The following is an 18,152-nucleotide window of genomic DNA, read 5'->3' as shown; positions in this document are numbered from 1 at the left end:
ACCCACTGTAGCAATGTTAACATAACTCATAATCTGCTTATGGAATTTTTTTTAGTTTTAGGTCAAATGCTGATCTAAACAAACTAGACTCTTTGTAACTGAACTTCTAATTTAGAAAATCAGTTAATTCATGCCATACTCACTCTAATCTCTTACTGAGCAATATTTTTTAAAATACAGCTAGAATGTTGAATCAAGGACTTGAATCACACCCCGTTTTTACCCTCAATATTACTGCAGGACAACAGTGATAAGACACACTGCATTTTGCTGACAGCATAGCAGTGCCTCTATCAGATTAGTTACACAGAGCAAGGACTCTGATTTTCTGTATTGGGAAGAGTAAATGAGACACTTTCCTCGTTAAATTAGGTTACTGTTTAATCTCATCAGCATTTTACCAAGTCTGGAACACAGTGCTAATTAAGTTAGTTAATACTGAATTTGAACAAGACATTGGTAGACTAAACTTCCATAAAGATAATAATGTCACACTAAACTTGGCAAAGACAAGCCATTTGTATAAGGCAACACATAAGTGATGATCAAAGTAAGTAATTCAACTTTAGACAACAAGAAAGGTGGGGGTTTCTTTGATGTTATTCCACTGTGAAGAGTTTGTAATTAACTTAGATTTAATAACTAAATTGCATCCTCTGTATAAAGCTGTGAAATGAAAATATTTTCCTTTAATGAAGAATACTACTTAAAGAATAGGGCTGGTTGTGCTAAGCACTATATGAACGTTAAAGAATGAAAACAAAACAGTCCCTTTCTGATCGTGTTGTTTTGTTTGCTCCCCCCTGCCCACTTTTTCACTTGCTGCCTGTGCTCCCAAAGCTTCCCAGAGCCACCCTAAGCAGAAGCCTGCTGACCAACCTGTGACCTGTTAGGTCACAATACCTGTGGCCTAGCATAGACCAACATTCCAGCCTTGGGTCACTTTCTTGACAGAGGATGGGTGAGAAGACTTTTACTGAGTATTAGGATGCCTTGGCATGAGAGAAATGCAGTAGGTACAAGCTACTTGAAAAAGAAAGGCATATATCCAGTTTTGTCTGCAGTTTCCAAATGATAAATTCAATACCTGACAGAAGAACAGAGACAATGTTTATAAATGCAAGCACTTTATGGTTTCAGCAAAAGCAATTTCTTCAAGTTTATCTTGAAATCTTTGAACTAGACAGGGGTATCTGCATCACAGAAAAGAAGTAGGCCCTGGATGAACATGTCATCTTACACTGCAATGTCTCACCTAGGCCACCTATACATGTGAACTGTGAATTCTTGGACTGAAAGAAACTATTGCTGAGAACTAAACAGGGGCACAGAGTCACAGGCTCCTCCATGACAGCACAATAGTAGCACTGGCTTTCATAATTTGACAGGTTTTGTAATACAGGCAAGAATAGAAATTACTACTATTTTTATAGACCTGTTATAAACCTGCCAATCAGAGGAAATGCAGTGATTTTAGTATTTATTTCCAGTACTATACACAAAATACACCACACCCCAAAAACTCACAAGAAGTGACCAAGTTCACAAGATTAATGTTCCATTCTCTGAACACCCAACTGCTTACTCCTTAAAGAGACTCCATTAACCTCCAAAAAAGTCTACAATTTTCTTAAGCACTCTTTGCAAATGCAGTAAAAATAATTCAAACCTACAATTCCAGGAACCTGAAAAGAGAACCTCAGTTTTGATGTAAGATGTTTCAAAATTTGCAGTAATTAAAATGGAAGGTTGGCACGTTCAACTGTTGCAAAACATTCTGTGTGAGTAACATCAGTCTCTCAGGAAATATTTTTTAATCAAAGTCACCAGACTACTTTGCAGTTTTATTACTGAAAGTCATCAAAAAATGCCAGAATCAGCAGGACTTTTCAAATTACTTCCAAGAAAACAGAACTCAGACTTTAGGCAGTAGGTCTTACCTGAACATTGCTTTTGGGATAATAGAAGAAAAATGGCTTCAAAACTGGAGACCTAGACATACAAAACAACAAGCATAAATGCATTTACCTAGAAATTAATGGAACTTGCAGATCATACACCTTTTGGACTATTCATATACCAAACATGGTAAATTAAATCCATTCAACCATGTCTAGTAATGGTTTTTCAACAAACTTTGGAAAGCCTGAAGAGTGTAAAAACTCCCTAAATTCCATTATTAGGAATGTAAGGTTTTGTTTAAAACTGAAGAAAATTTTACTGAGGAAAAGTAGGCAAAACAGCAAAAATATTTTCTTGACAAAGGATGTACTTCTTGACATTGAAGTCTACTACACTGCCCTTAGCCCCACACTGATACCTAGGCCAGCTACACAGGGCTACTGGAAATACAGCCACAGGTTCTTCTCCCACCTTCATGTGCAGCATTTGCTAAATGACAGGAAAGTTTTAGATGAATAAGCATCAAAAGGTGAGGCTATAAATCAGCACAAGATTTTAGCCATATCTAGAAAGAAAGTGAATCAAGCCAATTTTTCTAAACATGCTCAATATTGCTGTGTTCAGCTCAGTCATGAAATGGTTTCATGCTAAAATTTTGTGGGATATTTTTGCATTTGACCTTACATTTCTAGGTGAAGTCAACTCATACAAATTTAAATTTGGTGGGCCCATATTCCAAACTACCAACTACAAGAGAAAACTGGTCCAGAAATTTGCATGTATTAATGTGGTTGAGCTGCTGCCTTGCCACAAAGTCACATTTCAAGCTTTCCCTACAGCTCATTAAGCAAAGACATTGCTATGAGCTGATCAGAAACTAAATAACTCACATTTAATTCAATAAAGAATTTTACTATTTGCATACATATCCTGTTATCAGTTATTAAGCACAGTGACACAGGAAGATTTAGTTGCTTCTGTGGCTGCTGTCCCAAGCTGGGGAAGCTTGTGATGGTGACTGGTAGGAACATTATAATCACACATTACAACAAGTTAATGGTCAGGAGTTAACTTACACTCTGGGGCGCCCTCCAACAATTGCAGTGAGGCCAGGGGCTGGAAAAGGAAATTAAATTCACAAAAGAATGGTTAAAGCCTTCTTCAAAACATCAGAGCTTGCAGCTTACCGCAGCTTGAATTGATCCATTTTTAATAAATGCAGGGAAATCTCTGCATTTATTACATACATTCCCATAAATTGACAAAACTGAACATTTTATACAAGTTAAAAGGCAAAACACGTAACTGTGAATTTTAACAAAAAAAAATTAAATGTGCAAAGTGTGAACTAAATCTTTAGAATCTTCTTCCAAATACTTTGTATACGAATGCCAGGGAGGTAACACATTTGATAAAAAAGAACTTTGCCTTAGTTTTTTTGTCATTCTTGTTTTATTTACTTTCAAAGAAAGCAGAGAAAAAATTCTGATGCACCATGGTTTCTTTTAGTATTTAATGACTTTGCTCGTGTAGATTAACTGTTAAATTTGAATCACTTTCTCTAGCCTTTAAACTAACTTTGCTTTTTTAAGGTGCTGAGTAGTGCAGATCCCATTCTCTCTCTGTGGTACAGAGGCAATTCAGGAGTTTAAGGCACGAGCCCAGATCTGTGGTAAGTCAGCACTGTATTATCAGGTTGCCAGGCTCTGTCATTAAACCCATCTGCCCAGCTCAGTATTTCTGAAAGAAACGGTTCTGCTCTCCTCATCCTGAGTATAGCTTCTCATCCTTCTGTCTGGCATGGACAGCAGGAACACATGATGCATCAGAGCTCCAAACAGGAGGGGAAAGAAACAGTAAAACGCATACATTACATCAGCCTAGGAATTAATTAACAACTGTGTTAAGCAGTGCCTTTAAAAAAAATGCTGTGGAAAGCTGCCCACATGGTATATTTGGCCAAATTAATTCTGGCTAAAAAGGGCTTCAGACTTTCTGCAGGTGTGAATGCTCTCAGTTAGTGCTCCAAGCAAGCTAAAAGCCAGGTAACTGTGCTGTTGTGATACTAGAGCTAATAGTGATGAGCTCTACTCCACAGCAGGCTGCCTTAGCTCGGATTCAGTGCCTTGTCAATGTGGACACATACTAGTGGCAGCAGAGATTACACAGCCTTGCCATACTCATGCTCATCAGAAGTGACTTCCCCTAAAAAGTCTATAATGTTTTATAGTACACAGAAAAGAAACCTTCAAAAGAAACAGCATCACAAACAACCATCTCCTGCTCACTATGTACTGCTAAAAAGAAATGTGGTGGCAGACAGAAAACAAAAGAATTCCTTACGTAAGTATTACACAACTTTAAATAATCCAGTGAGGTTTCAGCCCTATATATCATACCTGTGCAATCATTCAAGCAGAACTGCCACTCAGCAACAAAACCAGATGCAGAGATTTTATTGAATTATGTGCCTAGTTTGTTTATTTAGGTTGCTGGGGAAGGAGGGTGGATATGGTAAGGTCAAGTTGGAAATACGGGTCCATAAAGCTAGTTACATTATCTGTGGATGTCATATGGGTCACTTCCTGCTAGGCAGCTGAACTGCTCATTAAGGATACCAGAGTTTGCTCCAACATCAATTTCAACTTCCTGAAAGCTTTTAAAGAAAGCTCTTCATTTGCTTGCTTTCACACAAGGGACCTTGACTTCTACAACAAAGTAGTTCTCAACAAAGACAAGAAAACAGTCCAAGTAAGAGCAGCAATTGCTCACACCTTGAGGCTAGGATAACCTTCTTCTGTTGGTCTTTCTGAAGTTCAGGAGCACAAGCTACTGTAACAGCATATCTGTCTTTGGAGCTACTACAGCCATCCCTACAACTGCAGAGCAAAGTTATACCTTTGTGCAAAACTATAATAGTGTTGCACCAACATCCCAGGAGCAACATATTAAAGTTCTACGCTATGATTATTGTTTATGTAAATATAAATATGATGGAAGCAATATAAAGTCAAATTTAATTTTTATCTATATGAAATTCCTAGTTAGGGCTCAAGCAGAGAAGACAAAGCAAATCTTCAATTACTGATTGTAAGCCACAACCAGTTTGTTAATTCTGTAAACAGCACACGAGCACTACACCTCACCTCAACCCAGGTCTCAGATTCCTATTACATTCCTCCAGTAAACCAAAAGAAGGCAATGGAAGGTGTAGTACAACCAAGAAATAGTGAACCTTGTCACCATGTTTAGATCTACCTTCTGCTAATTAAATATGATTGCCTTGGATGTCCCCAAGAAAACTTATAAAAATATGTCTTCATGCTGGAATTTATGCTTATGTTGCACTGCCTGTTTAAATATCTGTACAGATGCTCTCCCTCCTTTCTGGAAAGGCTTATCTTTATCTACAATAACACAAACAATTTGTCCTACTTGTTAAGAATATCAATCAGTCTCAAATGCAGTCTCAAATCCCTAAGATTCTCAGCTAAATTGAAGCTCTTGATCTATTTTCGCAGAAACTTCACATGACCACTTTTTGTCACCAGAGCTCCATTCCTTAGTGCCTCAAGGAAGATAAAAGTATTGTCTCCTCTGCTACCACTGAACCTCTTGAACATGTTGCTTCACTTCAAGCCAATGAACTCACCACCACTCTCTGCCAGCTTCTGTGCCTCAGAATGGCATAAAACTGATGCACTGCAGATTGGAGTGATTACCTCTAGATGGGAGACCTTCCTTTCAATGCATCCATATCCTGTTCATCTGTAGGTACAGTGTTTTTTTGGTGTCAAACTGAGTATCATGACACTTATTTTGACCCAAAAGCCTTCTATTTTCTCACAGTGGCTGGGGACCAAGCCTAAGAACTACAAATTCTCCAGGTGGCTGGGCATTTTAAACCAATGAGTACTGGGAATTACACCACTGGGATTCCACTGTTTTTTATTAACTCCCAAATATATTGCACGGTTGGAAAAACTTAAGGCAGTAAGAATAGTAAACATACTCCTTTCTAGGTGACTAAGCTCTGGTACGGGACTCTTCCTTCAGACTCTGTGTTTAAAGGTTTAAATCTGCACTGCATCTATTCAATAAATATATTATTAGTTAGAAAGTGCATTTCTTTCATTAATCTTCACAATTTTTCATACAGTCTTATCCTGTCTTCTCATTTTATGACTCCTTTCCTCTAGTCTACTTTATGTCTTACACATTTTCAGCCCAATTATCTTACAAAAACTAAACCATTATCGTCTGTGTATATACATCCATATACTTAATTATTTGTCAGGTTTTCTTCCTTAGTTCATGATTGTTTCAGCACACCTGCAGACTCCCACATTTTGGGTCCAATGACAAATTTGATCGAAATATGAAGGATGGAGAGGAATCTCAAGAATACCAAAGCACACTAACATCACATGACTGGCACGTCCCTGTGAGCAGAGATGTAGGAACAGATATCCATGTAAATAATACGAGGTGAAGTCCAATCAGGACACAGTCCTTGCTACAAAAGCTTGACAATTTCTGGTTTCCCATGTATGTTTTATCTCTCCAGCTGCCTCTTAATCTTTTTTTATTTTCTCACCCTGTAAAACCCTTCTGTGGATGGACTTGCAAATACAAATTCTTCTAAAAATCCCATATGATGTGCTGGAAAAGAAAACATGATAAATTTCATGAGCAGAGGTATCAAGCAAACTAAAGAGTACTTGGGAAAACCAGTGTTGCCCTCAGTTGGGGAAATTCAGGGGAATGGATCCATTGATAACCAGCCCTGATAAAAGATGCATAAAATTAGCCCAAATAAGCACCTATTTCAATATGTAGAACCACCATCTTCTAATACCTTATAATCTATATCATATATACCATGCCCTGTAAAATGCCCTACAGCAGAAAACACCCTGGTTGGAACTTGTAATCAACCTATGAGATGCAAATTTCCAGCAAAACAAGCCTCGTTCCTTCCAACTCTCATTATTCACCACTAGATTTACAAATGGCAGAAAAGCCAGATGTTTTGCCTCCTTAGTATTCCCTCTATCCTATTCCAATCCTACTTGAATGGTCACACCTAATTTTGGATAATTACTACTTATTCTTTAATCCACTTCTGTCAAAAAAAAACCCCTTCTGTAGAATTCCATATATTTTTCCACAGAATAAAACATTATGCAATATACAAAGGATGCTAGACTGCATGAAGCATTTTGTAAAATGTTTTGGAGTAAAAAAGCATGAAAATGCTCCAACTACTTGTAATCTAAAAAGCTTCAAGCACTTTAAGTTTTATTAAACTTAAGGGCTTTTTTTTGAAGTTTCACAGAATTTCAAGATACAGCAATGTCTCTTGCTGAACAGCATTCAGCTTTTGACCCTTACACTTCCAGTGATTGAATCAGCTCAACCAATAGGTTATTAATGTATTTACCACACATTCTAAGGAATCAAATAGGTTTTTATATATAAAACCAGACAAAGTAGTCCACTTGTCAAGCATTATTTTTTAGTGATCACACTGGAGAAATCTGAAGTCTCAGGTTTTATACTCAGCAGTTCTTACAATATGGTTGAGCGCCAGTACAAAATGCATACAGCCTTTTTTTGCAGGGGTCAATTGTACGTTCTTAATTATTCTATCTATGTCCTCTGAAAACAGCAGATAGTTTATCTTCTGCACTATTATTCTCAAAAAACCAGGGACTGCAGTAAACTGCTACAACAAGGACATTTCTAAAAGTATCTTCCAACACACTCAGGACATCAGTCAAAATATTTACATATACTCAAGCACTTTAAAATCTCAAGTTGTATTAACCAGCTGTCATCTTAGTGTCAAACTCCGGTCATTTTAATGTGAAATAAGGGTCAGCACATGATTTCAGCTATTAGTAAAACATTTCTTAGCTACTGAACCCCCGTTAAACTATAAACACCAGATTCCCACAGTAAGGCTCTTCTTGAGCCTCTTCGCTACTGCATTTCACTCAGAATAAAGTATCTGAATTAAAGAAGATGACATAAAGACATTGAATCAACAGACATTATTTAAATTCTAACCATTTGGCTGACTGGACTGTACATAATGAAGAGATTTTCACTGAGTAACACAAACCAAGTCTGTGTTTGCTAGCTCTCTTGAAGTGAGGGTGAACTTCTATGGACTGAATGTTGTAGAACTGCACTGAACTCCCATAGGTTACTACAGATTTAAAAATCTGAGTCTATGTGCCTAGGATTCTCCACTGCCAAGCATAGGAATCTCACTTAACAGCATACCTGTGAAGACCCCACTATTAGGACAGAACTGTACAAACAGATTGAAAGTTATTTTTTTCAGGAGACCAAGATGCATAAAGCCAACCAAACCTGCTGCTTGCTGATAAAAAAAAACCTGGCCATTATCAACTTTCAGACTATTGAGGACTAAACAAAGAATAATTTTATCAATTAAAAGGTTAAACTCAAGTATTAACTGCAAAAAAATATTGAAAGATGGGATAAGGTGTGCTTGGCCTTTTTTTTAATAGTATGTATCCCTTTAAGTTCATCAGAGCAGCATAATCTAAATGAAAACTGATTAAGCATTTGAACTTGTGAACTAAATACCACACTCAACAGAAGTTTACAATAAATGTCTTCCATTCCAAACAGAAAATAAACAACAAATCACTCTCCAACATGACATGTCTATATACAGTAACTTCAAATTCTTCTCTGGGCTTAAGTGCCTCATCTGCAGTTTTATTAATACTTCACAACAATTTCTGTGAAAGTATGCCAATGTATCCTGCTGGGCTTTACAACGGGAATTGAAAAAGAATTAGGAAAAAAAGTCAGGGAATAACTATGAAAATCTCAGTCATTCATTACTGACTATAGAAGCTTCTTGAAAAATGCAACATCTCAAAATTCCCTCTTGCAGGTCTCACTCCTTGCATATATTGCAGAGCACAAACACAGGTTTCAGCCCATTTCAACATATAGACAGCATTCCTTTTTATGCAGAGGATACAATTTCATAAGAAACTGGGAATTTCAGATCAGCACAATGCCTTTAGATGGTTCTACTAGTGTGGAGGGGAGAGGGGAGGAATCAATTTAAGCACTCTTAAACTGATCAGAAGCTATGCAATGCTCTCCTTTCATGAGACCTGAGTTTTATTATCCCTGACATATACCAATTCCCAAAAATTATATCATATCCAAAAGTCACATGCTGCAAAGTAAGTCAGAAGTTACTAAATACTGACATTAAGACTAAATTTACTAAAAAGCACATCTGATACTCAAGACCTAACATCCAGTTTTAAGTCTCTGAAGTGAAGCATTCTGAAGATCACTCCTCAACAAAATTATTATGATGTGATTTTTAATTACAGGAAGGAAAAGAAGTTATTTTAATTTTACTGTTGTTCCCTGCAAAATCTGAAAAGCCCCAACTGAAAACTCCCTCCAAAGTTTATCAAGCCAATAGGTAAAACATTTTTACTCAAGTGATTTAAATTCAGCCTAAGTGAAAAACACCAAAAGTAGGCTTTTAGGACTGATTATTAAAGAAATCAACACCTATTTTACATACAAATTGTAATTTTCATATTAAGATAGTGCCCAAAAAAAAACTACCAACCAACTCCAGCTGACAACTCCACAAGTAGTGACTAGCAGGCTTAAATCACCTGATGAAACACCAGAAGTGACAGTGCTTCTGGATTTCACTACAAAAGATGCAGCAGGTGCTCTTGTGACTCTTCACACTTATTCTGAACCATCAAATCTCATTTCTCAATCTCTCTTCTCCTCATTCTTAAATTTTAGCCAACTTAAATTTTGGTCCCCTTAAATACTGGTGGAGTTGCTCTTCAGCATTTCTTACAGGGAAAGCAGAACCAAGGACTCTTGATTCACATTCTTTTGTGCTAATGCTTTTTTTCACTATCTCAGGAAACCATCTGTAAAGCAGACAGAATACTTTCCAATGCTACTAAGATGTTAGAAAGCTTAGCTGATCATCTTCACACAGCTTGCTAAAGGTTCTTGGATGAAAGGTGCTACAAAGGAAGATTATTATCTGTACAACCGCCTACACAGCGCTTCAGAGTGACAAGCACCAAACTGCTACTGTTGGGAAAGAAGAATATAGTTAGAAACAGTACTCCTCAACCACTATAAACACTCCAAGCAGAAGAGAAAATATTTCCTTTTTTCCCAGTACAGATCTAAAAGTGTACTTTGTTTTTTAAAGGTCACTCTTAAATGTCCAAAAGTAATGGAACAAAGTGTTTCAGTTCAGGTGACATCACTTTACAAGTCATCAACTTCTCCTTCCTCCCTGGTGTCAATTATAAAAGATTTGTAATTTGTTTCTGCTTTTCCTCTGTTCTTCCTCTGTTCTACTTTAATTCCAATACTTCATTAAAAGGATATGCAGAAAAAGAAAGAAGGTTTATTTGCAATGACTCTCATAGTCACTATCTCACCTCCTGGAAGTGAACTAACATGGGAGAGTTGGGAGGTGTATGACCAAGCTGGCCACCTTTGAAACACAGGACTTCACTGTTTAAAGGATTTGCATATGGAAAAGCCACTCATGCTTAAAATCTCACTCGGTGTGTATCCCCAGAGCTGCCACCATTTTGGCAGAACAAAGCCACCTGCAGTTACATCACACAGATCCATGTGCAACGCACAAAGCCACATTTGACAGACATGCTCTATCCATGTAAGAGACAGCAGCTGCAGCTATTTTTATTCAATGTCCAGTGAGAAAAAGTGGTGCAGCACTGTACAGAATGGGACCTCAGGTACTCACTGCCCAGAGCACTTGCGCAGGGCATGCAAGGCTCAAGTTCTGGGCTCTCTGCCTGTGGACAATCTGACCCTCTCATGAGGGTGACCATACTGCCATGGGGCATGCTCCGCCCCTCCCTGAAGCTGTGACATTCCAGAGAATTGTAATAATTTCCAAAAATGTCCTAGTCAAATAGAAGGGAGGGAATAAGCTCAGGGAAAAGGGGAAGCGAAATGAACACCAGGTGCTGTTACTGGAGAATTCACCCAGGACAACAAAAATCTCAACAGTCTTAGTTCTGGCTTCTGTTCCCAAGATCACTCACCCATCCCTACAAGTCTTGTTTGTGGACCTGCCCATTTTAAGACAATTAAGCATCAAGAATTCCTTGTTCTGCTCTTCACAGCAAGGTCTGGAATTCCACACTTCTGTCAGAAATTAAGCATCGTTAAGCTGATGCAGTTATTAGTACTCCACTAATTACTGTTTGGCAGTGTTGCAAAATTCTAAATCTCACTGAAGAAAGAAAATTAAAAACATTCTTCTTAATCACAGCTTTAAACATACTCCACACCAACAAGTAGCTTACTAAGCATTCAGATCCCAAATCTGACCCTTCTCTGCTTATGTAAGAGTTTACGGGCACAGGTAATACAGAAATTTACCACACAACAGCAACTGAAACAAGTGACTGTATGAAGCAGTTCCAGTATATCTTCCACAAATTAAAAATAAAGAATGACTATGCACTTGGAAGCATGTCAGTAAACTGCCCTGATAGCCTTTGACAGTAGTCATTTTTGTCATGGAGGCCAAAACCCTTTTTGCAGTCCTGTACCTGGCAAGGATAAGTGCTATTTATCACCAGATGCCTTGGATGATTCCAGAAATAGCCTCTTTCCCACTGCTGGTCACTAGCAGCAGCTCTAAGAATTGAAACAGATTTTTTTTTCTGAGAAAAACTTCTACAGGATATTCTAGAAAGCTTAAACTGTTCCTTTTGGAAACAAGCTCAGCACTCCAACCATCATCCACACAGACTGCCTAACCTATTCCACATAGGAATGCATTTGTTTCATCACTGAAAGCCCTGATAACAAGAACTGAAAGTTTGCCAGTCACCTTAAGGCACAGATGTTCACATGTTACCGTAACTCAATTTCAATTCTGCATATTTCACCCAACCCACGTAGGCAGATTTTTCACTTTTTCATTCTAGAAAGATCAGTGGTAAAAGCAAAAAATCGAACCCTTAATAAAACCAACACTTTCAGACTTTAAACAAGGTTTAAATACACAGCAATTGCTTTATAAAAGAAGCACAGATTAGGAATAGAGAGACAAGTACAGGTCCATTAGTTCTGGACCTTCCAGAAAAGCAATGATTTTAAAATCCACACAGCTTTCTTTAATTCAAAAGGATGTTTTCTAGGGCACTGTCTATGCATGCACAGAATAAATAATAAGAATGTATTTTTACTTTCTTGGTCTGCTATGGAGAAATCACTATGAAAAAGGAGAAACTACTTCAGTTATGATTTCCTAACTAGTTACAGATATGATAGTTTGGTCCAACTGAAAATACTGTCCTTCATTCATAACGAAAACTTCAAGTCTTTATAAGCAACTTACATCTATGGTAAATGCTGACCTGCTGATCAGCCTTCAGAACAGCAACATTTTAAACTATTATCTCAATGAGTATTTACAGTTAATTCTACATGATCATCTCTTTATTGTAGACACAAAAAAAAAAAAAAGAAAAAAGGACCATGTGCTGACCTTGTCTCTATAAATACAGCTTTAAAGAAAACCCCAACCTGCATTAAACTGTTCTCTGCAAATTGAAAGACTATAAACACAGAATGTGAGAATGTGCACACTTCTGCACAAATTTTAACCAACTGGCAAAAAATTCATTCCTTAATTGCAAGGCAACATTTAACTAGTCCTCCATTAATCAGTATTTTAGATTTGCTACGGAACTTCAGAGTTTGAGGTGAAGCCCATGGAATTTAACTTTGAAGATCTATGTAAATCCTAGATATAGTCTTCATTAAGATATGCAGAAGCCACTGCAAAATATCTAAACTCTGGTCCTCAAATTAGGCTGTCAAAATTTAAATTCTTTTAGAATGGATAATAGAAGTGGGATGAGTACTCATGATTTATGCACAGAACACATGAAAGAGCTTAGAACTCAGATAGTTATAGTGGTGACACCTAAGGACTTGGGAGTAGAAAAGAAAAAAATTTGCTCAAAATAATCACACAGTAGGTCGCCCCAGAAAATTTAGAGAAACCAATGACATTTATAAAAAAAAAATGTGCCCTTTTTTGGAACAAACATTTGGCAAGTGATAGAAGCACAGATCATTTCACATTACGTGACCTTCAAGCCAATAATTAAAAATATACCCTCAAAATTAAGATGGACTTAATCAAATTCTAGTGGTTAGATTTTACCTCACACATCAATTCAAAAAGAAATCTTGCAATATATCACAAAATCAAATTCTGAGGACTGAATAATTTGAGGTTAGACTTCATACTGCAGGATGAGTTAAGTTGGGTATTTAATACGCAATGGGAATTAAGATGCAGATTGTCAGCACCATCACTGCAGTATTAAATTTTTTAAATTATACCTGAATCTTGTTATTACTTACACAAGCAGCTATACATTAAACAGTTGAAAGTACAGTAGCATCAATAAAAATCCTTTGTAGCAACACCAGATAATGAAGTATGAAGAGAACCTTCAGAACTCTCAAACTGCACATCTCTTCCTAAACTGCAGTGTTATAGTTGGACACAGTATATTTTTGCCAGTTGAGTAACACTCAGCAAAGTCTAATAGCATTACTAAGTTTTAGGAACATGGTAAAAAAAGTAAATCACTGCTGCACATCAGTGCAGTCACATGTAGGAAAACAGATGGATGAGGAAAAGGAAAAAAATAGGATGGAACAGTAGCAGCACGGGAAGAATAAAGAATCTAAAAGGAATATAAAGGTGAACTTTGAGGACTTTCATTTTATCATTCTGCTAATGTCTGTTGCATTTCTACACCGAGCTTATACACCTTTAAAAATTATTAATTCACTATGAACAACATAAGAAAGCCTAATATGACCAAGTTTTTGGGTGCTAGTCATGCTCAGAGAATAAAAAGAAAAAATAACTTGAAAATTCTTAGATTATATGAATAATTACCCATGCCAGTTCCAGCTGGTGCAATCTCTTTGGAGAAGATTTCTACAGCTTCTCTTTGTTTATGGTGTACAGCAAGCCAAATAACAGCTTCCCGAGGTCCCTGCTTCAAAAAGGTTGAAATTAGATTAGCTTAGATGCAGAACATTGGTTAAATTTACAAAACTGAAAAATAACTCTAGCTCAGTATTTGAGTTAAATCATTCGGTGACTTTTTATCCACCATCACTATCATTTGCTGCCAGCTTTTCATTATCTTTATTTTGGAATACCATGGAATCAACTATTGGGTATTTCAAGTCACTACGGCACTGTGCCTGTTCTCCAGCATTCTCCAAGAATCAAGTACTGTAACTAACAATACCAAATTCGTGGCTTCACTGTCAGTGGAACTGGCAAACAAAGTTTGCTCTTATTCTAAGAGCATTGAAAGTACTCTGGGGACAAGTTAGAGAGCCAGGTTCACTTCTCTTAGCATCAAGAAGGAAGCAGATCTGTCCACAGAAAAGAATTCAAACCTAATCCTTGGGAGATAAATGTGAGAACAGAACTTGTAAAAACCACCATGTTTTCAGAGAGAAGAGCAGATGCTCCCACTAAAGATAAACCAAATGTGCTCCCTACTCTAGCCAAAACACCTGTCATTGCAGATGAGCACTGTCTCTCATTTCTACCATTGGAATCAATACACAAAAAATATAGAGCCATACAACCCAACAAGTGCAGAATTTTAACATTCAGTCTTCCTAAAGCTATCAAAAGATTTATTAAATTACTACAAATAATAATCAACTGGAAACATTCTTGCAAGAAAACATCCTCATGCATTCACATCTGCTTTCTGTACCATATAATCAAGATTCCATTTAAAGTTCCATTTTACCTCCTTGCCTGCAAAGGCAAGATAAAAATGTCTACGAAAATCAGCTGGATCCTTTTGAAGTGGATGAACTCAGTATTAAAACTGGTATATATATATATATAGGCTGAAGAAATTAATCTTACTGTATCAGAATTAAAACAAAAAAAAAAACCAGCAAAACAAAGTCTCAACAATATCATGGAAATCAATTAACAATGGGTTAGCAGAAAATTAACAGAACATATACAGTTTCTATGCCACAAACTCTAATGCCTGATGTACTATTAAAAAACAGCTTACATGAAACATATCCCAGATTTCCAAACCACAAACTCACTGTCACAACTCCTTCCTCCCCAACAGAACAGAGGATACTAAAAATCAAATATCACTAAAAGTACTCAGGGCTGATTCAGGTCCCTTTGTCTAACTGACAAAGTGCTATCAAGAGTGACAGGCAGCAAAGTCCGAGAAAAAGAAGCGCTTGCCACCCTTTCCTATTTCTCAAGGGTATTTTGTGTTGTCAGGAACAGTCAATCCTCCACACAGCAGCTCAGACTAGAGGCTTACCTAAGGCTGGGAGACACAGTGATTTCACAGCTGCAAAGGCTAACCACTGCACCAGTATGACAGATGTGCATGGGAAGTAGTCCAGCCACACCACATATCAACACTGAGCTCCAAGTATTGTTCAACTTACCCTGTCTTGGTATTCATGTACATATTTGCTTCTTTGCTTCAAATTTAGGTAGCAGAACTTTCAAAGCAGGAACTATTTTCCTTATGTGTGAATATACTGCTTAACATAGTATGGCTCTGGTTTTGAGTACCGTGATTTGTAACCCAAATAACCAGGTCTAAATTTGCATGGAGGGACACTGTAAGAAAGAGTGTTTGTGACTACACTATCCCTACCTGAAGCCCCAATGAGTAAATGTTCTCCTTGGGATTCTATGACTTTGTATTTTAAATGGAAAAGCCAGCTCCACTCCCCAGTCCTTTTTCTCAAACTACCATGGCTGCTTTCCAGATGAAAGCTCCCCTGGCTAGCTTCTTCTAAAATGCTGGAGGAGGCATGAAAGGCAATAGAGTCTGATTTCCTGTATTTCAGCCTTAGCTCTCACATCCTGTTTCAGGCATGGATGGAAGCACATACAATGGTGATAACACTCTGTTTACTTTTAATATAAGAGCTGGGAACTGAGGCTGGAAACACAGAAAGTACTAAAAATACTCTTCCACTGAAAAAATTTCTTTAATGTACTATAAGCAAGGCAAACTGAACAATCAATCAGGAGGGAGAAACTGCTCTACTTCAACTCATTATTCACTTCGTACAGAACTTCCTATACAACAATTCAATTAAAGAATACATTACATTGTGTAATGATCAGGAGTTGGTACAAACTGAACACAGACAAGTTGAACATCTGGAACATCTGTTCCTCTCTTTCAAAATTTTGATTCTGCACTCTTTGTAAGACACTTAAAATTGCAGGTTTTATGGTCCTAAAACGAAAGAGACCACATTATAAAGCTCAGTCTTCAGGAGGCAACTCTTGCTGCTTTGCTGAAGGGAATTGAAACTCAAGCACTGAAATTAATTGCTGCAGCTATTACTTGACCAATTTCTAAGAACACTCAATTTCACTAGTAAGAAGTCCACTGTCCTTCTCCACACCACATTCACATTTCCTTTAGATACAAACTGTTGGATAAAATGTCAGCACTAGTAAGAAACTCAGAGCTGAGTTTTGCCACGCGTACCTTAAGAGTTTTGCAAGGCTGCCACTGACAAAGAAGAATTAAATGCTACTGTTTTGGAACAAACTAAACTGTCTAAATATTTAAACTGTGTCTAAGTGAGGACATGATTTACAGTCTTCCTTCTTTAAAAAGGACTTTCATTCTCTAGATTAGGAAAACAGACCATGGATATCACAGCTGCAGTGGCTATGGCCATCATTCATATTCTTATATAAGCACTCACAGTGCAGAATTACATAGCTGAAGATTATTTCTTCAGTACTATATCTAGTACTCACAGAAAATTTTGAAGTTGTGCAGGCAACATAAATGCTGAGATTTCCTGACTGCAATATTTATAGTGCGGTCTTTTTGCATTACATCTAATGCAATTTAAGTCTATGCCACAGAAGTTATTATAATATGGTATTTCTTTAGGAGATCATCAGAACAAAGTACAACAACATTTTTGTAAGATTTTGTATCAGTGCTTCTGGAAGACCCAATACTGCAAAGACCTTGTCACTGTTAATTTTCTACATTAAGTAGTGACAGTGAATTCTTTGCAACATGAAGGGGTGAAATTCCCAAGATGATAATGACTTCCTTTAAAGTTGTGGAAAAGATAACAATATGGAAAGATTAAAAGAGGTCAGTAAAAGTTTAAGAACACTCCACTGCATACTTACACCTTCTATACTCCTTCTAGCATGAGGTCCATATGTATCTTCAGACCCTAAAACCTGTATGTTAACTGCACTGTAATCTTCATACCCAAGCTGACTGAAAATAAGACGAGTCCTGCAATAAATGATTTTTTTATTAGTAAACGGTCTCAAAATGATTATCTGAAGTAGCCCTGTGTGGACCACAGAAGTTAACTTTGTCAAACAGCTGTATAAAAGACTTTATCAGTTGAAATACTGGAATTTTTAAGGATATATATTTTGCGTGGTGAAACAAGTAACATTTTTTGCTTTGGTGGAACATTTTGAACATGCTGCTAATCTATCACTGTTGTCATAAACAACCACAGCAATAATGAAGCAATGTACAAGACATAAATACAAGATACAATTTTTTAATTGCTGTAAAGAGATGGAAATGTGTTCACACAATAGAAATGAGTCCACCTTTATCTTTGACGAGATAAAAATAAGACAATCTCATTTAAGGCAACTGAATTTGCAAACTGTGTCTGTACTAAGTTATTTTAAATTATTTTAATTATTTATTATTTATTAGATATATATAAATTTATATATCTACAAACATTACAGCTACAGATACTACAGCTGAAAATACATTCTGTGGGTCATTTTTAGCCCTTTCCTGTGTTAATAATGCAACAAAGAATCATGAACATAGAAGTACACCAGAGATATTTCAAGACTTCTTCACACACATATTGCCAAATCCCTTCTGCTTTCAATAATGAATAAACAAGTAAAAGGAGAAGCACACATGAAAGAAGTAAAGTAAGTCATCTTACAAGCTGCCAAAGCTGTTCAATGTCTTAGGTTAACAACTAATTTGATCTGTATCAATGAAGCAATTAAATTTGTGCGCCTTCTTCTGCACTTGCTGCCACTCAACTACTGGACAGAACTTAACCTAGAACAGACT

General features: G+C 36.9%; 1 protein-coding gene across 1 annotated transcript in view; it reads right to left on the bottom strand.

Moving 5' to 3' along the window:
• LOC132072733 (uncharacterized) overlaps positions 1-18,152 on the bottom strand; it is a 57,675-nt gene that overhangs the window by 18,165 nt on the left and 21,358 nt on the right. The window contains exons 12-15 of the mRNA XM_059471224.1: positions 17,216-17,327; positions 13,922-14,021; positions 2,979-3,018; positions 1,941-1,992 (exon numbers count right to left, since the gene is read on the bottom strand). Coding sequence (XP_059327207.1) covers positions 1,941-1,992; positions 2,979-3,018; positions 13,922-14,021; positions 17,216-17,327 — 304 coding nt within the window. The remainder of the gene's footprint in view (positions 1-1,940; positions 1,993-2,978; positions 3,019-13,921; positions 14,022-17,215; positions 17,328-18,152) is intronic.

The sequence above is a fragment of the Ammospiza nelsoni genome, chromosome 4 (genome assembly GCF_027579445.1).
Source record: "Ammospiza nelsoni isolate bAmmNel1 chromosome 4, bAmmNel1.pri, whole genome shotgun sequence".
Taxonomy (NCBI): Eukaryota; Metazoa; Chordata; class Aves; order Passeriformes; family Passerellidae; genus Ammospiza; species Ammospiza nelsoni.
The sequence above is the reverse complement of the archived record's forward strand: the minus strand, read 5'-3'. Positions and strand labels throughout refer to the sequence as shown.